At 42.8% G+C, this 25,817-nt stretch overlaps 1 protein-coding gene across 5 annotated transcripts in view; it reads right to left on the bottom strand.

The window, feature by feature from the left end:
• HIVEP1 (HIVEP zinc finger 1) overlaps nt 1-25,817 on the bottom strand; it is a 131,546-nt gene that overhangs the window by 50,275 nt on the left and 55,454 nt on the right. For 4 of the 5 annotated variants that reach the window (XR_012653781.1, XM_075052400.1, XM_075052398.1 and 1 more), the window contains one exon: nt 9,752-9,805. Coding sequence is in view for 3 of the 5 variants with exons in the window: in XM_075052400.1 (XP_074908501.1) it covers nt 9,752-9,805 (54 nt within the window). In the remaining 2 variants the exon portion in view is untranslated. Of the gene's footprint in view, nt 1-5,415; nt 5,520-9,751; nt 9,806-25,817 lie in introns of all 5 variants that reach the window. The other variant, XM_075052401.1, reaches the window with a different exon arrangement.

The following is a 25,817-nucleotide window of genomic DNA, read 5'->3' on the forward strand; positions in this document are numbered from 1 at the left end:
CTCCCATCCTCACCTGCCCTCTTCCACAGTTGTCCATAGTCTCTTTTTTCTCCGTCCCACACAAAGACACATGCACCTTTTTAGGAGATTCCTATGAAAGACTCCATCCAGGTCAGCCTATAGCATATAACTACCAGAGAGTGGTACACTGTATCTAAGCCACCATCCATTTATATGTTATATTTTCCCTTTAGAAGGGGGCCAAAGGAAATTAACGACTCCCTAAGCTAAAAGAGTATCTGGAAAGTATGAAAAAAAATACTCATTACTCATATGCAAGGCAGACTTACAAGGAAGCTAACAAGTGAAAAAATCTTGCGTTTCTACAACTGGCTTGCTCCCAGCTCACATCAGCTAAAATTAGCAACCTATTGCATTTACTACACGCGCGTAGGTATGCCTCTTGAATTAGCTAGTTTGTTAGCTCAGCAGCCTCCCAGCACAAAAACGAGCTTGTTCTGGCCTCAGATTTTAGGAACTTGCAAGAAATCCTTCTATGCACTAAAGCAGGGTCAAGCTCAAAATGTCATTGCGTCTGAAAACATAGCCACTGATTTAACAACGCACTGTACCATGATTTGGAACAGCCACTTTCCACGTACTATCAGGAAAATGCTTTTTCAACAATTATTTTACAAAGTTAATTTGTATGATGTCCCTTTGAAAACAATACTTGCAGGTTGGAATCTCTTTTGCTGAACTGTCACTCAAAAAATTTGCTATACTTGTCAGGAAAAGTCAAAATACTATTACTTTAACATCCCATTAATGCTTTAACCAAGTTCTCATAATAGCTCCAAAGGATGAAATGTTCAATTTAAAACTGTAAATCTGTTTGTCTGCCTGTCAAAACAATACCAGCTCTTGCTGTGTCTAGCACCAGGAGTGGATTTACCAAGCAGATTTCAGCTGCTAGTAGTCTAAACTAAATGTACTAACCAAAGAAAATTAAAATAGAAATAACAGTTACAGACATTGACTCACAACCCAGAAGGTTTACAGGAGGCAGAAAACTTCCCTGGGTTAAGCCCATATTCTAACGTCATTTCTCAGAGCAAAGAGCATGAAAACATCTCCACTTTTATCAGTTTTCCCCCACTGGTAAAACGAGGACATTAAAATGTACTTAACTATTGAAGACGAAAGGAATGAAAAATGACGTTAAATGATTGGTATCAGAGACTATTCCCACTCCCTCGGAAGTCGTGAGAGTTTTCTCACTGTCCTTCATCGGCACAAAACGCTGCACTGACTGTGCCTGAAGACAGAAAGGATCTTTCAAGTTATCATTGTTGTTATTAGCAGCATGAAATGTTCCCTCAATGTGAAAACACCAGAGATTTTAAGAATAGATAGGGCTTTATGAAAACGTGAGATCTTGTGTGACATGAGCTACAGATACGAATAGTTCCTGCATTAAGCCAATCACGGCTGGCTGAGCTGCTCTTAATATTTTAGGAAAATAATTCAGTCTTGATTTAAAGCCTTATAGTCTGACGTACACAGAACAATTTAAATAAATTACCTCTCAGACACATATATTGACATATTTTAATGTAGCTACAATCACTTTATGAAATCAGACATCAGGAAAACGCACAACTGAATTGCATGAAATACCATTGCTAGCTTGTACTTTTGAACATTTGGAAAGTGAAAGGCAGGTAGCTCTGGTGTGTGTCAACAGAAAAATAAAAAGACAAGCTAATCCTCTCGCTAACGTTAAGTAGCAAACAGGACACTGCTGTAACTTGCAACTTTTGAAGAATTATATACTTCCATTTAGAGTCACTGTATTTCTAGCCCATATGGTTGCTGAAGATAAGGTCGGAAAGATGAAAAGAATCAAATGAAACTTTGGATCTTGGTTACATGTCTTGCCTAAAAAGTAAGGCACAGTTTCCTACAAATACAAAACGGAAAGAAAATGTTTTAGACTAATGACAGTACATGGGTACCACAGCAGCAAAGAATCCAGAAAGCTCACATGCTTGCAAACCTACAGGAAAAATTCAGGGAAACATCTGTGGAGGATGAGGTCACTCTAAGCTGGTGAATCAAAACGCTTAAATTGTTTAGCATCACATTTCCAGAGTTTTGTTTGATCTCTCCCCTTCTTGTTCAATTTCCTATTTCCCTTGAATGAAAGAACACAGTTTTGACCCCAGCTGACGCCCTAGGGAGCAGGGTGCATCCCCAGCACGCAGCGCTCCCACCTGCTGCTTGGCAGGGAACGCCGCCGCGGCAGGAGCGGGATGGGGACTGCCTGCGGGAGGGGGAGAGGGAAGGGACCTGGCTGCTCCTTTGGGGCCAGCTGTAAGCCGGGACATGGCAACATAAGAAGGGCATCAGTCTTTAAGGTAAGACGGATGCAATGTTTTCTTTACCTACGGAGAATGCTGGTATAGTTATAATAATGCATTTAAAACTCCCTCTGCAATTTTGTCAATAACATGCATTCATTTAACAAGAGGGATGATAAGGTAGGGAGGGTTTGGAAGGACTCCGAAGATACAAAATATGTCTACCATGAATCTGCAGCAGAACCTACGTTTCTGAAATAAAGTCTCATGTTTCCATTTATAATGACAAACTTCCTCACCCAAATCTCAGTGCCATTCAACTTACTAGAAAAATAATATTCCGGTTAAAAAAAACAGCAGATGGGCAAACAAGGTAAAGGGCATTTAATTTCAGTTGCCTCTCCTCCATGCCAACACACTACTCTGAAGGGACTGCAAGTGTGGGAGGGGAACATATGTGCATGTGGATTGTGCATCTCGGAGAATATTTGCTACCGGAACCTAATTTCTCCTTTCTTTACTCTTTCTTTCCATGATCGCTCAAATGTACATTCACATGATGGGTGGTTCCACACAGCTATACGTGGACCTAAGCAAGTGAATGGAGAGTCTTACAGTCCTGCATGCAAACAGTGACCACAGAGCCACTCCATCAAATGCTGTGTCAACCTTAAGGATTCGGAGACAGATCAGCACCCACTGCAAGCGCAGATGGAGGCCCTGGGTAGCCCCATGACAGAGACTGGAAATAAAGGTATTTTTCAACAGCACCCCAGAAGTTGCTTGGACCTTGCTGGAGTCCAAACCAGGGCTTTGACTGGTTCTGTCTTGGTGGTTTCTCAGTAAATACTGACAGCCTGCTGCCATTTAAGCAACCACTGATTGAGTCAGACAGAACTCTTGGACCTGCCAACAATGTTTCTGCATCTCAGGATGCAAATGAAGAGGGCACTACTAGTATCGAAGCATGAGACTCTGGAAAGAGAACTGATCTGGGTGAAATTCTGATACTGTCTTAGAGACAAACTTGTGGTACCTCTGAAAGGGAACTCTATCGTCAAGATAGATCTGTCACAACGCCTGGACTTCTGAAGAAGTGAGAGCAACTTAGAAATCCATGTTCACAGACCAAGAAGTGAACAGCTACGCTGAGGATCTGAAACCGAGGACGCAGGAGAACACACAGCTTTGTCTTCAAATTCCACATGCAGCATCTCCAGCCACAAGCAAGAACCTGAAAAAGCCCTTTAAGGAATGTTAAAACGATGGATTGAGAAAGTATAGTAACTTGGTTGATAGGTAAATAACAGACGCATCGACAGGTGCTAAATAGACCATAACAGTTTAAGGACAGACCTGATCCCTTCAACTCAAGTGAGTACTCCGAAATGAGTACTCTATCAGAATTGGTAAACCGGAGGGGACCAACATAACGCACTGATGTGAAACTTAACTGACAGCTTATTCCTTTCTGCTATTTATGACACCGTCTTTTCTGGGGGGGAGATCAGGAGTGCTGTAATGAGAACATGGATCCTCCTGGACCTTGAAGGAAATGTGGTGTTCAAGAGGTAAATCTTCCCATGCTTTGTCTGAGTAAAGTCAGCTGCAGTTGTTGAGGCAGCAGGTAATACAAAGCCTCTGATCCCTAATAAGATAGGTTAAAAACAGGCTTCTCCTTGAAGCTAGAGAGAGATACCTGCCAGTCCTGGGAAGAGATCAGGAGGGGAGACTGGCAGATGCCTGCATGCCATTAGAGGGACTGGAAGTCTGAGTTCAGGATGGATTTGTTATATTGCATACAGCTTGCAGTAACAAGTTTAAAATTTTTATTGAAGAAATAGGTACAAACAGTCTACCCATCTCCCCCTCTCCTGCATGTGCTGGTTTTGGCTGGGATAGAGATAATTTTCTTCATAGTAGCTAGTATGAGGCTGTGTTTTGGATTTGTGCTGGAAATAGCACTGATAATACAGAGATGTTTTTGTTACTGCTGAGCAGTGATTACACAGCGTCAAGGCCTTTTCTGCTCCTCACCCCACCCCACCCCACCAGTGAGGAGGCTGGGGGGGCACAAGGAGTTGGGATGGGACACAGCTGGGACAGCTGACCCCGACTGACCCAAGGGGTATCCCAGACCATATAACATCCTGCTCAGTATATAAAGCTGGGGGAAGAAGAAGGAAGGGGGGATGTTCGGAGTGATGGTGTTTGTCTTCCCAAGTCACCGTTACACATGATGGAGCCCTGCTTTCCTGGAGGTGGGCTCACCACCTGCCCGCCCATGGGAAGTGGTGAAGGAATTCCTTATTTTGCTTTGCTTGAGTGCATGGCTTTTGCTTTACCTATTAAGCTGTATCTCAACCCATGTGTTCCTTACTTTTAGCCTTCTGATTCTCTCCCCCATCCCGCTGCGGGAGGGTGTGCAAGTGGCTGTGTGGTGCTTAGCTGCCGACTGGGGTTAAACCACGACTCTGCAGAAAGTAAAAAACTTGATCAGACAAGAACAGGAGCTTATTCAGAGGGATGAATTCACACCTGACAAACAACCATGACAGTCTGGAAGTCTAAACTACAATGTGGCTGAGGAACACCTGCATGTCCCCAGACCATCCCAGACCACCGTATACTCTGAGGACACGGCAACTGCCATTGAAGTAGACCAAGGAAATCCATCTTCCATCTGAAATAGCCATTTGTCATTGATCCTTTTGGCTGCGACATGGCAAGAAGCAGTTATCTGAAACAATGTGTTTTAGTCCAGAATAGTACTCCTAACAGCCAGAGAGACCCCAGGATCGGTGTGCAATGCAGAGTACACCTCAGGCTATGAGATGGCTCTTTTGTGGATCTGCCATCCGTTTTATGGCAAATCTTGGTGTTGCTGGAGTTTGTCACCAACTTTAGTTCCCTGAACAGTTTCAGAAGCAGACATAGAGATTTAGGCGGCAGTCTTAGCATCGCTGGTGCCAAGTATGGCGATAACCAAGTTAGTTCCACTAGTCCTAAAGAATGCAACGACGGTGTTGGTGGAGCTGATGCACCTGGGATCCAGGCTGCCGTGACGGGCAGAGAACTGCTGCAATGGATAAAGAAGAAAACAAATGCTTACAGCGCTTCATATTGGCCTTCAGTGGCTGAACTGGTTCTGGGGATGACCAAATCAGAAGCCGCTGTGGTAATCACAAGGATCTGAGAGGACTTGACTTTACCAGTCTGGAAGGGAGAAGACAGAGAGACTTTCTTGGGATGGCTTTCTTAGGAGGATGGCCAGCAGTAGATCAAAGATAAAGCAGTCGGATTCAGCTGACTGGTTTCCGGCCCATGATACCCACTGGGTCCCACATCAGAGAAAGCTTTCACTGCCTTCTCAAGGAGAAATTTTCTGTAGTTCAAGCTCACCATCCCTTCCAGGTTTTAAAGAACATCACATGGAGCACTCGCTGGGAGCGAGCCCTTCTCTGTCACGCTAACATAACCCTGTACATGTGTCAGAGGATGAAATTCAACCCACAAAGTAGGGGCACGCTCAGGATGTAAAACAGCCTTGGGAGATATCATCAAAGCTGAAGAGAAGCACAGCTTCTACTGAAAATACTTAGCAGCAATTGGGCAGTTGAGAGAAAGTGAAGTGACACGAGAATTATCCACCTCACACACTCACTGAGTGGGAAGGTGAGCATGGCCCCTAACGAACATGCTTCTGGTCTCAAGTGGCAGGCCATTTGAATATCCATAATCTGAATGTGTTTGTGGACTGTCACTCAAAAAATAAAAAAGTAGGTCTTCCAGTTGCAACTTTATACTAAATAACCAAAGTCCTCAGACTTGAAAACTATGTCTGTTCATTTACTGTCTCCTCTGTGTTTAAGAGACTCCTATTCCAATTTGCACTTAATTGGATTACTACCGCTAATGGCAAAATGAAGTGTTAAATACATCTTTTTGTAGTCAATTAAATTTAACTTAAATCCCACACATGTATAAAGTTACGACTGATCAGTGCAGAATGCTAGTCAGCAGAAACCCAGCATGATTAAACTTATGAAAAACACCGCCCTGCAAATATGCTGTGCCACTGACAGCTCCGCTACTGACAGAGCAGTAGTTAACTTATGATAAATTCCACAAAATTACATTCCCTATTCATTTCAGATAGGAAATAAACAAATCTAAAATGATCTAGATGAACTGAAAGACAAAATAAATTAACAAAGCGGAAAAATATATAACCATACTTCATGAGAATCTGTATACTCTGGACTGTGATTTAAAACAACTTATGTGAACATGTGCACATTTTTATTTATTTGTTTAGATCAAAACATGGATTCTCTTTTTTTCAATGGCCTTCAGACTCTAAAGCTTCAAATAAATCATCTTGTTTACTTCATTATTACCAAGAAATCTATCTATTCAGACTTTTAAGAAACTAAAAAAATGGCAGAGGACATTTTTCATTTGAAAAGAAAAGAGTAACCTTATTACCTCAGTTATCTCTATATCAATTTTCTATGTAAAAATTTCTTTTTCAATTGCCAGCCATATGCATTTAGGTTAGAAACCAAAAATTAAGCAATGATCTCTTTGTTTCTGAGATGCTGAAAGCTGGGTGCTACCACCATGTAAATCTTTGCAACCCCATCCTTTTCAGAGTACATCATTAAGTGTACATGAGAGTTTCTCCTCCTTTGTGCAAAGATGTTACTGGGCCACATGTAAGAACAAATGCCTGAAAGCAGAGGTTAGCTCATCTTTAGTTTGAACATGTCCATCACAAAAAATAATGCAGACCAATATTATTTCTGCAAGACCAACAGCAACATGAGCAGCCAGCTATACTTTACATGCCAAGTTTTTTATGTTTGGATGACAATACCACTTATCTACAATCCACTAAACAAAAACACGTCAAAACTATTTAGCTGGAGGTCTAGTTTGTTGAAAAGTCTCTGTAAATATTTGAAGGACTGCTACTACCATCTAGCCACTTTTTTTTTTTCTCTTCCACCTTTTACAAATACATAGAGCAACATCACAGTCCTGGTGCCCACATGAGACAGTTGGTATGAAAACTTCCCTTGAAAAACTAAACCAGTCACGAGTTTGGAGAAAAGAAAGCTGAGCAAGATATGGACAAGATTTATAAAATCACGAAGGCAGTGGATAAGGTGACTGTAGAACTATTTAACAAATCACAATGCTTGAACCGGGGAACACCCCCTGAAAATTGAAGAAAAATTGGAAATTGAGAAAAAAAATATAAAATAATACACTTTTTAATGTGATTGGTAGTGAACTTCTGCAGTTTGCTGCCAGAGAATGCTGGATGCAGACAGCATTTAATCAAAAGGTTTCATGGATAACAGCTCCATAAATGTCTAGATACTAAAGGGACAAGTCAGACATCCCTAATCCAATGTCTGTGGACAGCATGAGGGGAACGGACTAAAGAAAGTGGTCAGGCTTATGTTCTGTCCTTAAACAGTACGTCCTATGGCCTCTGTTGGAGGCCAAATGCTGGGCCAGAAGGACCCTGCTGAGATCCGCTTGTGTATTTCTTCTGTTCTCTAATCTTCAAAAAGTTTTGAAGTTCATTGTTTCAAAAGATAATAAACTTTGATTCCAGGACAGAGCATCAACAATTTACAACACTGTTCACAGATGTGTCACAGGCCAGAAGGACAGCTCACTACCATGAAAGGTGCATGCCTACCCAGAACAACACAGAGCACTGACACAGGGTACCGTTAGAGGAAAATATCTCACGCCAAATCCGGCAGCCCAAGAGAAGTGAGGTTGCTGCTGCTCCGTGCCCCCTGGTCCAACCAGCAGCAAGGCTGAAAATGTTTTCCCAACAGGGATGTGCACACAAAGCACCTATATACACTATATATATATACATATATATGGCCAGACATACAGTTCCCACAGACACTCTGAGCATTCATACCAACCCTAACTACCTCATCCTGCTCCCTGGTCCGGCTGAGCAGGACAGAGGTCCATTAATGGGAATATATCTACGTGCCCAAGTTGGACCCCACCAGCAGCTGGGCTCAGAAACTCAGTCTGCCCAGTGGCCACCCCTGGATCCCAGTCTCCCCAGTTGCTGCCACCTGGACATACAAGCTCTTGAGGCTGCCGCCCCACTCCAGCTGCTGGTACAGACCATCGCACATGCCGGCAGAGCTGTCCAGGACTCCCCTGTTCCCAAGAGCCACCCCCCTGTGCTCTCACCCCTACAGAGACGCAGCTGCTTTCATACCCAGAGGTGGCCCATAAAGACCTCCAAACCCATCCTGAACCCCAGCCCACTTTACCTACTCACTGGCTCCTCTGGCATGATCTTTGCTAGCAATCACACCCACACTCGCTCCAGTTGCTGGACCACAGACACACTCACGGAATAAAGAGCCCCTCACTGGAGAACAGCTGAAGGTGGGGTTCAGCAAGGAGACAGGACAGACCCTTTCTTCCAGTTATCCCTCTGCTTTGTTCCTTCCCATATCGCCTAACTCCCTCACTTTGTCCACCTTCGGTTCATCTCCTAGACATTCCATACTCAGTCCCGTGCAATCCTGAAAAGCTTTTCCCCTGCATCCCCCACGGTGTCCCACACCCCCAGCTAGGAATGCTGTTAGTCCAAAAAGTGACCATGAGCTGCTCCCCATCGCTCGTGGTGATGGGTTTCACACCTGGACACCAGAGCTGAGGCTCTGCGGGGACAGCCCTGGGAGGGGAGCGGGACAGGGTCTCCCTTCCTCTGAGTCCTTAATTTGGGTTTCTGCCAGCCCCTGTGCTCCTCTGGGCTTGTGGAGATGGACCTTTTCGCAGCTCTCCTGTGACGGGCACAGTAGTAGCCCGGTAAAGTGTTGTTTGGGCTCCCCTCCGCAGTGCCTCTCCGGGCATCCCCACGGGCGTGCAGGTGAGCTCCGTCACACCGCCGAACAGGTACCACCGCAGCCAGCCAGCCTTGAAATGCAACGACGTTCCACCAGCTTTCTAACACACAGATTTAATCTGTCACAGGTCATCTGCTTCTTAAAATAACCTGCGATGATCAATCCCCCTTCAGCATCTGTTAGAAATCATCACGTATTGCTTGCCATAAACCCAAATATGGTTATTAATGATTAGGTAAATCATACCACGATCCAACAGTTAGCACAGGCTGCAGTCAATAACTTGTGCACATCCCTAACGTTACAGCTTCAGCAGTCTCATCAAGGTCAAGGCAGCTATTCAAGCAGTTAAAACAAAGCCTTTGTGTCTCAGCAAAATTGGGGTGTTACAGACAGAGCCCCTGATCTGCAGACAGACACGCCTGCGGCCTCATCCGGCACCCAGCCCAGCGCAGTCTTTTCACTGATGCAGGAAGGCTTTGGTTCAGCCTCAAGAATTGCAATGCTTTTTTTTCTATTTCATTTTCTGGGTTTGTTTATTACCTCTCTGTTGGTCTTCTGTTCCATTAAGTTGTTTTTGTGCTTCTTCAATTTTGTCTGCAAGAAAGAGAAGTCATTATTAAAATACATATATAAAAAACCCAAGATTTTAGAAAGTAATTTACTGAAATCTGTCTTGAACTATCTGTTTATATTTAGGAGTGATACCATTCACACATAAATATGCGGTACATTATGAGTAATACAGCCATATAAAATTTTATCATGTTTTACCAGCAAGGCTATTGACATGTTAAATTACACGGAACTGAGAAAGAAAAGCACTGGCATTGGATCTGCAGTCAACGGCTAATCCCGCTGTAGTTTCGTGCCACCTATAATAATTTATGCAGTCGGGGGACTCTTCGGAATAGGTATTATGGTGCATTACAGAGTATTTTAATACATTTTTGAAAAATGCTGCTAGAACAAGACAATGCAGCACTAAACATGGTGCTAGAAACAGCAAACAGGATTTGCTACGTGAAGCGATGGAGCCAATACTGTCACACGGGAGTAGCGGGGGGTGAGCGGTCGCCCCACGCTTATTCCTCTGTGAAACTACCCAAAATTCCCACACGTGCAGCAGGAGCAAAAAGCAGCCTCGAGTCTTTTACTCTCGTCTTGCTCTCACAGATCGCCTGCTGCCCCCAAACACATCGGTGTCAGGAAGGGAACGGCGTTTCTGCCGCTGCTGCGCCGGAGATCCCGCGGGAAGGGGGGACCTCGTTCTGCACGCATGTGCGTTTGCACGTGCAGAGCAAGAAGCAAGAAAAGGGGCAGCTGGAATGAATAAAAACTTGAGACCGAGTTCTTTTTGGTAGCGAACAGTCCTCGGAGTGGCTTCAGGGTAAGAGGTTGTGTTGGTAGGAAGCGGCGGCACTGGGAGAGGCTGAGCTCCACATCAAACTATGGCCTGAACGACCAAGATCTGAGCTCGGAACATGGCTTTCAGATATAATTGGTTATTTTCCAAAATACCTGTGAAAGCTTTTCTTGTTTTTTTCCTTTCTTCTTTTTTTTTCTTTCTTTTTTTTTCTTTCTTTTTATTTCCCTTGGGAGGGGGCAGTTTTTATAAAATTAAATTGAAAGACAAGAACATAACTGCATTCATCCTAAATCTCTCCGACTCTACTGGTACAACTCAAGAAATGCCAGACTTCATGGCTGCCATACCCAGAAGGAGGAGGACAGCTCTGCAAAGTCCTCACCTCTTTTTTCACGGATGTGGAGGCTGTTACTTGGTCTGACTTCTACTCATCATACCTATACAACAACAGGTTTCTAGAAAATGGTCCTTTCTTCAACAGACTTTTAAATCAGTGGGTTTAAATGACTTCTCTAATATTTATGAGCTGAACCACTCAAGTAGGTTGGAACCATTTGTTCACAGATGAAGTCTGAAATTGTTTTCCAATTATTTTCTCAGTAAAACGAAAAAATTATAAAACTGAAACAAACCCTCCTCGCAGGTTTTAAGACCGAGTTTTGTTCAGCTCACTCCAGTTCTGCATTTCTGCTTTTCAAAACCAGTACCGGGTTTCCTTTCTCACTAAAGCTCAATAATTTCTCTCCTGTACATTGTCCCAGAGAATGCGCCAAACCGTCTCACAAGGATGCTAACCAGGCAGACTCCCAGAGCCAGAGCAAATGAAGCTTCTAATGAGAAAGACTACCACCGCAGTTTAAAAGCCAAACTTCTTCCTTCTTCCTCTGAGGTTTGCGAGACATACGTACATAATTAAAGGGAAGTTTTATACACAGTTTCTTTTGTACTGACTTACTGGCTGCTGAAGACAAACACAAGCAACTCAAAAAGAGAACAACCCTTCGCCAGCTCTTTACCAAGACTTGATAATAACATCCTCCTGGATTTCAGCTACAGCTAAAATACTGTATGTATCTATACATTTTTGTATAGAAAGAGGTGTAAATAACAATTTCCAGCAAAAACAAGAGGAAACTTAAACAAAGCATCTTTTATATACACATGCCACAAATGCTATTAGAGAAAAATTTATGTGGCAATCTTATACTGTTTTCCCACAGATTATTGCTTTACAGAAAGGTGATAGAATAAGCAACTTCCAAAGCTGCATGACAGCTGAAGAAATACATGAACACACAGCAAAAAAAAAAAAAAAAAGTCAACAAATTAACCCTGTAAATGGAGCTGTAAGATTTACCAAAAAGCAACAAGCAATCAAAACCATAGATAGGCTATCAAACTCATTTCCCCTCTGTTTAGAGATGTATCTAACGCACAAGATATGGTGTTTATCTCGAGAGGATGTAGAAGATTCGTCAACAAAATTTATTCTTAAGTATACAGACAACTGCCATTTCATTATTAAAAGAATTATCTGCACATTTCACATAAATGCTACAAGAAATGTATGCACTGAAATTCACAATCATCCTATTTTATAGAGAAAAATTACTTAAGTATTTTGGAAGCATGCCACATTAGATTGACAGAAAAATTAAATGCTTTGATTTCCTTAGCTGAATTCTCTCTCCCTCATTAAAAAAAAAAAAAGAGTTCCTATCAGAAATTCCCAACCACTTCTTTGTCAGACTGTAATCCCAAACAAAGAACCACAGATAACAGAAATAATAACTAGGTAAACATGTGCTTGGTACGCAGCCAGAAAGTCTCCTACACTTCCTGCACTTCCTCATATGTTTTCTCCAATGAGTTATATTTGTTGTGTACTTGTCTCCATACCTATGGAGGTATCTCTGGGCCAAACAGTTTCCAGCATCATGAACACTGAAAAAATACCAGTGTTGGTTCTGGAAACCGAGAGCACCGATTGTGACTGTAAATGAGGCGCGGATATTAACATGGGTCTACTTGTTAAATGTTTCATTGAGGACTACACCCTTGTAACGAGCCACATCCCACAGCTACCTGCTCTTGTGATCACACCGAAGCACGTTTAACACCATCATACAAAATCTGTGGCAGCTGCTTCCCAGTCTGCCGCATTTTACAACTACAGATTCTATGTGGGCGACTGCCTTACAAACCGCTGCATTTCAGGTGGGAACAGTGGGCTGCGGACCACCCACCCCAGGGACACCGAAACGCAGCCTCCCTGGTTCTTCGGACAACTGGCACACACACCGACAATGACTTGCTAAATAACATCAAATTTATATTATTATTCAGTCGTTTCCTTCTCCTTTGTCTCATTACATTAGCTGTATGTGAAACATTTTAAGGCAAATTATTTCACGTAATGTACCATATTCTTTCACAATTATATTATAGATTCTCTAACGGTACATACCTCTGAAAACTCTTCATAAGCAAAAATATATTACACAAAAATCAGCTGCAAAACCTAAGAGGAACTGAAAACTGCGAAGTCCACTATTAACTGCAAATAGTATTATCTGATCCAATACTCACTTGATATAGTATCCTTTCAGATTTAAACCTGTGATACTGAAGATACTGTCTATTCTGAAAATTTTACAAAGGTAACGTTTCTTTATCACTGGACTACTACTGACCTTTACTAGGATAAGAGAAAATAATTTAACTAATGGAAATTTCTAATACGTGGCAGGCACAACACTCTCTATTTCCCATACGATGACACAATAGCACCTATCTTGGATGACTGGATCATTGTAAGACCTCTCCCAATGTCCCCAACCTTCGGCAGACAGCCTTCTGGAGTAGCACACATCTAGAAGCAAACGGTGACGGTGACAGACACACTCTCATTTAAGACAGGACACTTCTCATTAAGTCCCTACTAGAGGGGGAAAAGCGGAGCAGCAATGAAAGAAGAAATCATCCTATACGCAGCTGTATAGAGAGGACACTCTACGTGACAGCAGTGTCACAAGCCACGGAGGCAGCTCTTGGTTATCCCAGGCAGGTGCATACCACAAAATAGCAAAGCACAGGTAACATCATATAATAGATGATATATTATAAATATATAGTTTTATATATATATATGTATATGTGTCCATGTGTGTAAAATAAAATGAAACAACATGGGTACAATGGCTTTTCTTACTCCTGTATTAAACCTTTTCATGTTATTGTCCAATACTGCTCTCCCAGCAGGTTATCTGCTGCACGGAAATATCATCCAATTCCTTGGGGTTTTAAATATATAATGTAACTGCGCTTTTTAAGAACGCGAGGAAGGAGATTGGCATGCAGTAATATACGCTTCTTGTTTTACATGCCTCCTGCTGTGATAGATCATTAAATGGATACCAACAGTCTGAGTTTGATACGGTGGTGCTGTGGTGGGTTTTTAAACGAAAAAATAAGGCAGATTTTTCAAAAGCTTTACATTCTCTATTTTTGATCTTCACTGAGAGATATAACCTCACAGATTTTAATTACACCACAAATAAAATGCACTTTATAAAGATCTTTAGGTGTTTTTTTTTAAAGGTACCAGCATATCAACATATACAAACCTGAACATGTTTACCTGTGTTAGAAACGCATGAGGATTTTTCAAGAAAAGCTTTAAAGGCCTTATTTGTATGGTCAGTAAAGGAAGAAAAATAAAGGTTTAGGAATTTCAGCAAGGAAAGCAGAAATACTGAACAGTATGAGGTTTGCAAAATATGAAACCAGTAACTTCTGACAGCAATTTAAGCTGGAGCAAAAGAAATCTTCCATTTGTGGGTTTTGTTTTGTTTTTTTCATCTCTTTTTTGCTCACGACAGTCCCCATGCCAGTGTAATGAGATGACTTTGTCCTGCTGAACAAGGCACCCTGTACAGCGACAACACACAGAGGAATGAAGAAGCAGTCACTGAGGAGCACTGCTTTTAAACCACCAGGAAAGCTTACATGGCAGTGGTGCCTGAGAAAGGTTCATTAGCTTATGCAAACCACCCAAACACAAATATTTTTTGTTGTACATACTTGCATGTGCCTGTATCACTGTAAAAAGGGGGTTTTTTGGCTTCTTGTTGAAGACGCAAAACTTCTGTTCTAAAAAACTAAAAAGAGCTTTTTTTTTTTAAATCTCATGTACTCTGTTTATTTATCAGTGGAAAATTAGCAGATTTACACCATGTTGGATGCTAAGAACAGGCTACTTAATCAAAACTTTAAAAAATACAAGCTCCTATCTTTCCTCAAAGGCTAGGGCTGTATGTCCAAATATTTAACCAAAACAGCTGGAAGGAAAATGTTAGCATTTTTTTCCCTTCAGTGAAAGACAAGAACAATTCTCAGGCCTTATGCCTGAGTCATCCTAAAAATACCTCCTGCAAAACAGCTTCAGATGGCAACAGCTTTTCTTCTTGCCTTCTCAAAATCACACTCTGTCTTACCTTACTGCATCAGAAGACATTTGAAAAGTAATTTTAAAAATCACTTTGCATGCTTTCTCAGTGGACACAAACAAAGATACCAGTTTAATTATTTTTTCTTTCACTGATCATCTAGATCACTAGCAGAGAAGAGAACTGCAGTGACAAAATATTCTTCAGCTGAAGTGCATTAATGCAGTCTATCCATTGGGCAGTATTACTGAAAACAGAACTGTAGGTGGGTTTTCTTTTTTGGGGGGATATGCACAGCTTGAAAAAACCACTGATGAAAGTTCAAAACAGTCCATTTACCATTGCTACTTAAATTCAGAGAGCAAGTAAAAAGAGACTGAGACCTTGTGTGGAAATCTCCATCTTCTGACTATCGAAACCCACTAAGCTACTGCGCCAGTAACCAAGCGCTTTGCATTTCACTGGATGAGAAGTGTGCCTGAAAACAATTATTATTGCATAAATTAATAAACAAACAAAGAAATAAATAAAAATACCACCTGGGCAGTGCAGAGCGGCAGAGTGGATGAAGAAGGGCTCGGATTTGACACGGAGGGACCCGAGCCCACCCCCAGGTCCCACTCGAGCCATTTCACACCTCCCACGGTGGAAAGCCTCGCGCTTCGAGCATCCGTGCCCACGCGGCGCAGGCAGCGGCGGGGTGGGAAGGGCAGCAGCGCGTCGCCGAGGACGACGCGGGTGGCGGGTTCCCCGGGCACCAGAAGCAGCGTTTAACCCCAGGGCACCCCGCCAGGGACCGGGGAGGATGGAGAAGCACCCGCGCCCCAGCGCGAGGAGGCTGCAACGCTTGGCTTTCGCTAGGAGGAGGGAAGGCTCTTTACAACCTGCTAAAACAAGAGCGCCGCAGTCCTAATGTGTTTTGGTTAACTGAGATGAATCCCAAGACTTCCTTTAAGCTGCTAATTAAAAAAAAAAAAAAAAAGCAAGAGTCTTGTCTGCACACGGAGCCCATTAGGTTAATTGAGAGCGCGGCACGGCTGGCGGGGCAGTTGGGGGGATGCTGCCTCTTGCCCGTCCCTCGCAGGCTTCCAAACCCGAACCCCAAGCAGCAGAGCTGGGGGAGAGGGTCCCAACCGCAGCCACGGCTCGCAGCGGGAAGGAGGGACGGCAGCACCGTCCCTGGGCGCCCAAGGAGGGGACCCCGCGCAGCCAGGAGGTGCAATGGCCAGCGGACCCAGGCACCCGAGGATGCCTCGGATGTCCTGGAGTTGCCACCGCTGCCTTGCTCCTGCGAGATGAACACCCACAAAGCTGGCAAACAGCAGGAAAAAGACATTTCACAAAACCCATAGGACAAGGTGCTCTTGCTCAAATTTCAATCTACTTTTAATTAGAAACCACTCTTCTGTCCCCGTATATTTCCCTTTTTAATTCAATGAGGAACACTCAAGATAAAAAGGAAGAGATCAGATGAGGAAACACAGTCCCCACATCTTCTCTGTCATTTTACAGTGTGGGAACTTGACACTTTTTGGTGTACGGTTTGTTTTGCAGTTGCTCCTTTCCAGTTTGGGGCTTAGAGAATCACAGCACCACAGCTTAGTGGGTTGGCAAACGTTGAGCCTGATAACTGATAGCGCAGATGTCCCCAGCCTACCAAAAATGCAATGTAACCAGATTAAATCTCAGTTTCTCAGATGCTACTGGGCTTGAAGACTGCTTGCACAGCTGTAAGAGAGGCGGGGGGAAAAAGACCTCTTAAAAATTACGTGAATTCAAAACTCTTAGCAACTAGTAGGATGATGCAGGAGCACCTGTCATTTTAAAAACTATCAACTTCTTTTTTAAACATCTTAAATGAGGTTTAAAACATCTTAAAATGTTCTACTAGTCATCATAACCTTGACTAATGACCTGTTTGATCAGTTTTTCAGGAAAATTTTAGGCATTTTCATTTTAATGTCAACTTTGAATGCTCATCACACTCCCTGCCATATATAATTATTTGCATTTAAAAATGAAGAACCCATGACAGATACTTTACATAACCCCGTTGAAAATAGAAGATAAAAATCCTCCTCTGATTATTCTTCATTTTAAGAAAAAAAAAAGCTTGCATATTTGGAAATACAACCTGTAATGTGCAGATTAAATTAGTATCAGCAATAAACAGCTATACTGTATGTACAATAAAACAGTCAATGGAGAGGTTGTATATAAATTAAATATATAATAGCTTTATCCTTGCCATCACACATATTACTTAAGCATGGCAAGGGCTCCTGATGAGGTTGACAAGGTATGCGCATAAATTACATAAGCGCTTTGCATATGAACCCAAACTCAGTCCCTGTGTCATCAATTTACGACTGGGGAGCTTTCAACTTTTTTTTTTTTGTTTACGTGATTTGAATTTTTTATTATGAGGCTTTTAAACTCATTAAAAACTGAGCACAGGAGGTGGGGGGAAGAGGGTTTTTGGACGGCTGTCACCTTTCAGAAGGATATAGCAAACAGCGAGGCACCTGTGGGGACAGGCACAGCAGCTGCCAAGCACAAAAATTCCCAAGTGCAGGTGAAGTATCTCCAGAAATATCCCCCGCTTGGCACCTTTTCACCCTGCGTAAGCCACTGTGCAAGGGTGGCACTTTCCATGGCTAGTCCCTTTTCCACCTGCCCCACAAAGGGAGGAGGTCCTAGATCCTAAGTGTACTTCTGAGAGCCGCCAGCTGTGTCACCAAAGATAATTCATTTACACTTTGTCTCCCTCCTGTACCAAAGCACAAACACAGGTACTGATTGCAATTCCATTTGCATAGCTCCTAATCAGCCACCTAGCACAATAATTACACCATAGCTATGCTGATGGCTAGAGCATTGTTCTGCCCCGACTGCCAAATTCTAGCTGTGTACCTAGGACAGGGTGATTATTATCACTAAAATCTGCTTAATAATTATTTAACAGCCTCTAGGGCATTCGCTGTTTCAGGCTTAATTTCGGCTTTCTGGGTTTTTTTCTATATCTAACCCAATATCAGGGTTAAAAGTTAAAACAAAATATTGAAGCCACGAGACGCTCTAGGTTCACCACCTTCTCCAAGCTGCTGCTATGAGCACCTTCATACCTTCTGCACTGAGACAGGTTCCCTCCCCTGTAAGTCTACTGGCCTTTGATCTGATGTCCCAGAACTGGAAGAAATGTTTGGTTTTCATGTATTAATTTTTTTTTTAAAGCCTAACGCAGAAATTAAATAAATGCCAGTGAAATACCTGCAAGCATTTCTAAAAAAACCCAAACTTTTCCACCCACCAGAAACATATGTAAAAATAACACCACGTGGGGCCCAAAAGACTTCTTTAATTTCTCTATTTTCTCAAATACAGCTCCTATACCAAAGCAGCAAACAGTCAAGCCAGCCACTCCCTGCCAAACACGGGAAAAGCTTTCCATCCATCTTTCTGGTACTCCAAACCCACTCATCCTCACCTGCAAGGCGGCTGAGGGAGGGCTTGCCCAACACAGAAAGGCATAAAACTGGTTCCACAGGTGGAACAACATCAAGAGCTGGTGTTTCATCACCTGAGACAACAGCGGGGAGGCTTTCTGCAAGTTCTCCGAGGGGTCAAACTGCTCTGTAATTTCTTCTATTTGTGGAGTTCCTCACATGCTACTGAGTTTGCAAGGCAGAAATCATGTAAGTAGATACCTTCAGCACTCAGGAACCCATAGCACCAACAACCCTGTTTAAACACAGGCTACTTTTCTTAAGCTTAGCATATACCTTAAAAATTATCTCTTTACTGAGATCCTAAAATCTTGATAGAAATGGTTTAAATGATTAGACCTTTAGTAGGACTTTAGATACTGAAGTTCTTATAATCACCTGATATTAAAATGGACCATAAATAGTACTGCTGGCTAAGAAAAAACCCCTGTTTTTTTGATGACACTAACAAAAAACGAAGCAAAGCAGAAACCTACAAGAGTCAAGCCAAAAGTCCAGCCCAACGTCTTGCTCCAGCAGCAGCCAAGAGCAGAAGTCGAGGGAAAAGCAGAAGAGGACACATGGTAAGTCCCGGACTTCAAAACCGCACAGCTCTGAAGCGAGCCCCAGGAGCTGCAGTTGAACCTCATGGGTATCACAGACTATTCCTACATGAGTTTCTCCAAGAGTGCTTCGAATCCGTCTGAGATTTTCACATCTCTCTTCTTCAAACTGCAGGGCCTCATCTATTTGGTCATTTGTAAAAACAAAAGCTGTTCAATAGACTTAGGACCTCTCCAGCTTTTGCAGCACTGTTTTGTCCTCTCTAGAGGTGGAAGTGAAGAAGGGAAAGAGAATTAGGAGGAAGATGTCAGAATCAATCCCGCTATTCAAGATGAAGGCACAGCACAGATGCTACTGTGACAGATATGTTTTTCTCTACTACTGCCATAAACATTCCTAATGTTTTATTTGCTTTTTGACAGCTAGTGAGTATACAGTTGACTTCTCCACACAAATATATGACCCCCAGATCTCATGCCCAAGTGTTAACAAGCAACTCAATCTAAATGAAAAGCTAGAGTATTTTTCCTGTGGACATCACTTTGCATTTATCCGCACTGAATTTCATTTGTCATTTTATAATATGGTTGCACAGCAACCTAATGGCATTTTGAAATCCTTTGCATCTTCATTTGCATCTTCATCTTCACCTCTGTGGATAACTCCATCAAATCAGCAACACTGCCACTTCACTATGCGTACTCTTTCCTGGATCACTCAAAAGAACGGAATTGACAGAGGCACATTTTTATTAACTGTAAAACGGCAGGCAGTGTTTTTCTGTTAAGGAGCAGGTATCGACTGCAAAATGTGTAAATACCAGCCTCTCAATAAATTTACACACAAGAGATTTTTCTTCTAGGGTGTGTTAGGGGACTTCACTCGATACTCTTTCTTCTTTAAAACGCTGTCCTAATTTCCAACCTGTCTTTAAAACCCAGCTTCCCCGACGAACACCACTGTCCCTTCACCACGTAGCTCAAAGAATGAACGTGCCTCTAGGTCATCACGTCCAACCACCCTGCCCACTCCTTCCTCACCGGCTCCTGCCAGCACTGGAGCATCTTCAAGTATCATCCCTGTAACTGGACTCACTCTAACACACAGCTTAAGACTTCCTCCAGACCAATGGTAAATAGTTGGTAAATCCACTTTGAACAGAGCTGCAAAATCGCCCTCACCTTCAAATTCAAAATCATCCTTTAGTATAACTAAACATTAAATGCAAAGTTAAAACTTTTCATTAACTTAACTAAGGTCCCTCATTTTTTGCTTGCTTGTTTTTCCAAAAACTTAATAGGTCTTAATGTTACAAGTCAAAGTGTGTGAATACAGTCCAAAATGTGAACAGTCATAACGGCATCAGTGGGTGTCAGTGCTAAAAAACCAAAAACCTAAAAATCCACAATTAACTTGTTATGCTAAACCTTGCTTTGTGGACTTTGCATGTTTATTTTTCCATAGTAATCTTCTATTTTTGCCCTGATTTTTTAATATGCTGAGTGAAATGTTACCAGCTGCAGCTTTAAAGTGAAAAACAACAGAAATTGGACTGAGAGAAGGAAAACCGCCTTTGCAAAACCAGTCAATACAAATTGATGTAGGACTAGGTGTACCTGAAACACAAAACTTAAGTGAAGGCACAAAGATATGATATTTTCTTGTTAGCAACATGCTCCAGCCATGAACTAGGGCTTAGCCACTCTTAAGAGGCTTACAAACAAAACAGCCCTAGGCAGTTCATGTTCTCTTCCCAGGGCAAACACAAATTGGGGGTGGAAAATATACGTAATAAGCCAATGCCTCACTTCAGTGATTTATTTTACTTTTCTCCTCTGCCTGCTCCCATCCTCCCTCAAGACCTGAGACAAAAACTATGTCTAGAGCATCCCACTGAGCACTCCGGTGTTCTCCAGTCTGTGTGCCATTCCCATCAAAGACGGCAGGAGCAAGGATAAACCACCTCTCCAGAAACTGCGCACGCCCTACACAGGTTCAGGCTGACCCTAAACAAAGCAAGGAAGTTGCGGGACGATTACCCTGAATCATCCAAACTTGCCAGACACTTCCCAAGGTATGACTTGGGCAAGGAGAGGGCCGCTCAGCAGGCATGCCGAGAAGAAATCAGGCACATAAGGGAGATGTTCTGTACCAAAAGGAAATAAAAATGGATCATATATTCACCAATACATTCCTAGCAAATCAGGATGAGCTGAAACTACAAACAATGCTGCAGTTTTCTTATTTTACTACTTTTAAAGAACTGTTAGAAAGGAGCTACTAAGCCACTAGCCATTAATTGAAGGAGAAATTGCAAGCTGACCTTGCAGAGCATCCCACAGCAACAGGTCCTACACCATAACCCTCCGGCACTGTAAAAACCTCGGTGTCCCAACTATTTTGGTTGCTTATTCAGGGGCTGAATGGCAGATAAGCCTCGTAAGACAAGGCTGTACAAAATGTCTGGGTTTTTTTTTGTTTGGTTCCAGCCTGCTAAGGCTGTGCTCAGCTTTAAGCACCTACCTGGTTACCCTGCAAACCGCACGAGCCATTTTCAAGCTCCCCTGCTCCTCTTCCCCAAGTCCCGTAAAACGAAGGATTTCCGCTCGGAGCAGGGCTGTGCTGGTCCCAAGGCACTTGTTAAAACCTGTCTCCGGCACAGCCAGCTCGCGTCTTGTCTCTCTCCTCCTCCGCTCCTGCTCTGGCTGGCCCCGGGGGACACGGCGGCGGCTGGCTCCCCGCTCCCGGTCCCACCTGCGGGCACCCTGCCCAGCCCGGCTCACCGGTAAAGGACAGCACTGCCCCGTCCCCAACGGCTGCAAAAAGCCAAAATTGCTCAGATCACACCTATCTGGTAGAAGGGAGCAGAGACGAACAAGCCGGCATGATTTATAAGCACTGTTGACAAACAAAGATGTGTTGCAATAGGGCCCCAGAAGGTCTTTTGTGGGGCTGGACTTATAGAGAACTGGAATGAAACAGTGAAATCTTTCACGACTCCTCCAAAGTAGAGTCCTGACTAAAATCTGTTTCCTTCTCTTTCTTTGTGGGGGTGTGGGTTGTTGTTAAAGCATTTGCTGTGTGCCCTGGATGGCAATCAGCATCAAATCTGAAGAAAAAAGTTGAAATGTCCTCTCTCCCCTCCGCCTCCAAGATATGTTATGTATTTCTCCCCGAGAAATAAAAGAAAGTAGGCTGAAATATCTTACTGGCACTCCTTTTTTGATTCTCTCTAAGATATCCTTAGACAACAAATAAGACCTTGGGAAAAAAAAAAAAAAACCTGGAACGTTGACACTGCAAATTTAGTTCATTAATTTTTATACAAAAACCTAGTTATTACGAGAAGCTCAGAAGGTTTTGTTTACTAAGTAAGAAGAGGAAACAGATATGGTAGCATACAGATAGTTAAGTGCATTATTAATATGCTAAGTAGTGTTTTGAAAAATGAAGCAAACATTATATAGATCCACTCACATTCACCTCATCCCACAAGAAGTACAGCTCCTATTGCCATGGAATGGCAAACTACTAGGATTTCTTTAAAAAAATAAAGTAAAATCTAACCCAAAACCAAAACCTGGCCCTTTCCCCCGCTTTTTCCAGGTTTACTGGTGAAATTTTCTTTCTCTACTTTCAAGCTGAGGAAGATGATTAACTCGCTGCTTCTCATACACCTACAAAATGATGGCACTCTGCAATCTGAACATCACCCGGGTGTTTTTTCCTTTTTTATTTAGAATTCATGCTCAATTTTGCATCGTCTGATTGAAGATGAGGGGGCGGTGAGGAACGTGTGGGAGAAAGCCACAGCAAGCTGCTGCACACACCATCCCATCCTGCATTTGGAAGTGAACAATTCAGCCTGGAGCTCGCTCGCTTCAATAGCGATGTGCCGAAGTGAGCATCCAGGGACTTCAAGACCTCAAACAGAATTTATTTTGGGGGGGCTTTAACAAAAAGATTTTACACAAATAGACCCCGTGCCACAACAGAGTAGAAAGACTTGCATCCAACTTTATTAACTCATTTACAGTAAGATTTTGTTTTTGATTTGTTTTGTTGGAACAATGACTTCTAGAAAATACGGTGAGTGGGAGAAGAAATTATTAGAATGTGCTACTTGACTAAAACAATGAAAATGCAAACCCAGTATAATGTCCTGGAACTGCTTTTTTTTTGTTGTTGTTTTTAACACGCCTGTTTGGAAATTTTCTTGGTAGCACTAAAATTAATGACTTAAGAATCAGCCCCAAATTTCCAGAACTATTAAGATTTTAAATGGCATTTGCCCCATATATACCCTAATCTGTTTATTTCCATTTTAAATATCTTACCTATTTACAGAAGTATTTTTCTGAATTTTTTTCCAACAGCTCAGCTAAAATAAATTTCTGCTCAAAGTTTCCACATTTCCAGCCAGAGAAAGGGTAACCGAGACAAAAATTGTGCATGGTTAATAGGAAGAAAAATAACATCGGAAACTTTGCACGCACAAAGAAGGGAAGGAGGGGAGAATGAGGCCAAGTGGACCACCTCTCTGGCTCTTTAATTTCTCTCCTCTGAGGGGGTTCACACTGGCTAGCAGACCACCGAGTCTCCCTGACTCTCCTAGGCACCTGGAGTTGTGTTGAAGGAAAAGGCTCCGCCGACTTCTCCCTAAAGCTTATGAGAGCCCTACTAAATAGCAGCAATGTTTCCCCTAAACCGAATACACACTGAAGGGGCGTTATAGGAGGAAAGTGAAAAGGTGTTGGAGGAGAGGAGAACCCAGTCCACGGCTGTCAGCCTGGTACCTTCTCCTGATGGCATCCTGTGCTGGAAGGGAGAGCTGCATCCCTTTTCACCGACGCGCACAGCCGAGCCCGGCCCGCCGCGATGTCCCAGGGCACCTGCCTGTGGAGCGGGAAGGCAGCCGGTGGTCCATCCCACGGTGGGCACCTTCTGCCTCCGCAGTTTGGGCGCTCCTTCCTTGGACTTTCTCGACAAATCGTTAGTGATCACTCGCCAAGGAACAAGTGCTGCTTCCCTAATGCTTATTCTTTTCCAAATACTTGTTCTTCTCCCTAATGCTCGTATCTTCTCCAAATTCACCCTGTTCATTGTTATAAACCATCACACAAAACTACTGCAATGACTAGATTTTTCCAGTGCAGAAAAGCCAGCAGCAAGGCTGGGCTCGGTGTTCTTCCACCTCTCTCGCGTTTCCTCTCTTGCCAACCCCTCCTATGCCAAGATTCACGTCAACAAGACCTTCCTGCTCCCCTCCACTGTCACCAGATTCACCCGGTGCTATTATTTAAGGCTGTGAGTGGTAGGACAAGGTGGGCATCCACCAACTAAATGCACATACCTGCCCATACCTGGTATTCCCTGCATGAAACGTGGCAGGTCAAAGGCTTCTGATGCCTCCAACTTGGGGAAGACCGCAGGTTGTGCACAGAGCTCAGACAGCATTTCTCTCTCTTTCTTTGTGGTTCTCAGAAATAGAAGCAAATATTTTGCTTCACATTGAAAGGTGTGAGGGAGAAGGAAAGGAGACAGGAGAACAAAAGCAGGGGAAAAGGTAGTATGGCTAAAAAAAAAATAAAATTATTAAGTAAAATACAAAGCCAATAAACAGTGTCTACACTGTAGAAATTATGCACTTGTTGTGGTTTAACCCCAGCCGGCAACTAAGCATCACGCAGCCGCTTGCTCACTTCCCCTCCACCCAGTGGGATGGGGGAGAGAGATAAAAAAAAGTAAAACCCGTTGGTTGAGATAAAGACAGTTTAACAGGACAGAAAGGAAGAAAACAATAATAAAGATGATGATGATAATAATAAAAATGACAATAATAATAAAAGAATGGGAATATCCAAAACAAGTGATGCACAAGCAATTGTTCACCCCTCACCAACCGATGCCCAGTTAGTTCCCGAGCAGCGATCCCCCCAGGCCAACTCCCCCCAGTTTATATACTGGGCATGACATCACATGGTATGGAATATCCCTTTGGCCAGTTTGGGTCAGGTGTCCTGGCTGTGTCCCCTCCCAACTTCTTGTGCCCCTCCAGCCTCCTTGCTGGCTGGGCATGAGAAGCTGAAAAATCCTTGACTTGGTATAAACACTACTTAGAAACAACTGAAAACATCAATGTGTTATCAGCATTATTCTCATACTAAATCCAAGACATAACACTATACAGCTGCTAGAAAGAAAATTAACTCTATCCCAGCCAAAACCAGGACAGCACAGAAATTATTTTCTCCTTTTTCTTTCTCCTTCCTGAGAGGCTGATAGATCAGTTCAGACTTTGAGAACTCTACTCAAAGAGCAGAGAAATCTCAGCAAGTAGGAAAATACTAAACACATCATTTCCCATTCCTTTTCCCTTGTAAATAAACATTGGGCAATATTTTACTGGTGACTAAACTTAATTAAAGTATATACTCATACAGCAGATGACCTGATGCTTTCCTATCTTTGGCAGTCTTTCTGTCCAGCTTCTCATTTTCTGTAGTTACAATTCATAATTACAAACCAAATAACCCCAGGTTAATCCTGAGGCAGGATTAACCAATTTCTTACAGGTAGTCAGGTATTTGGCTTTTGGCTTCATAATTTAAAATAAATTTTAAGCATATAATACTTTAAAAAAAAATCAAACCAAAACAAAACCCCAAAGCCACTTCACCCCACAAGCCAACAACACCCCCCATTCATGTTAAGCTTATGGTTTGGGTATTTAAGTATCTTAG

Source organism: Buteo buteo, chromosome 20 (genome assembly GCF_964188355.1).
Source record: "Buteo buteo chromosome 20, bButBut1.hap1.1, whole genome shotgun sequence".
Taxonomy (NCBI): Eukaryota; Metazoa; Chordata; class Aves; order Accipitriformes; family Accipitridae; genus Buteo; species Buteo buteo.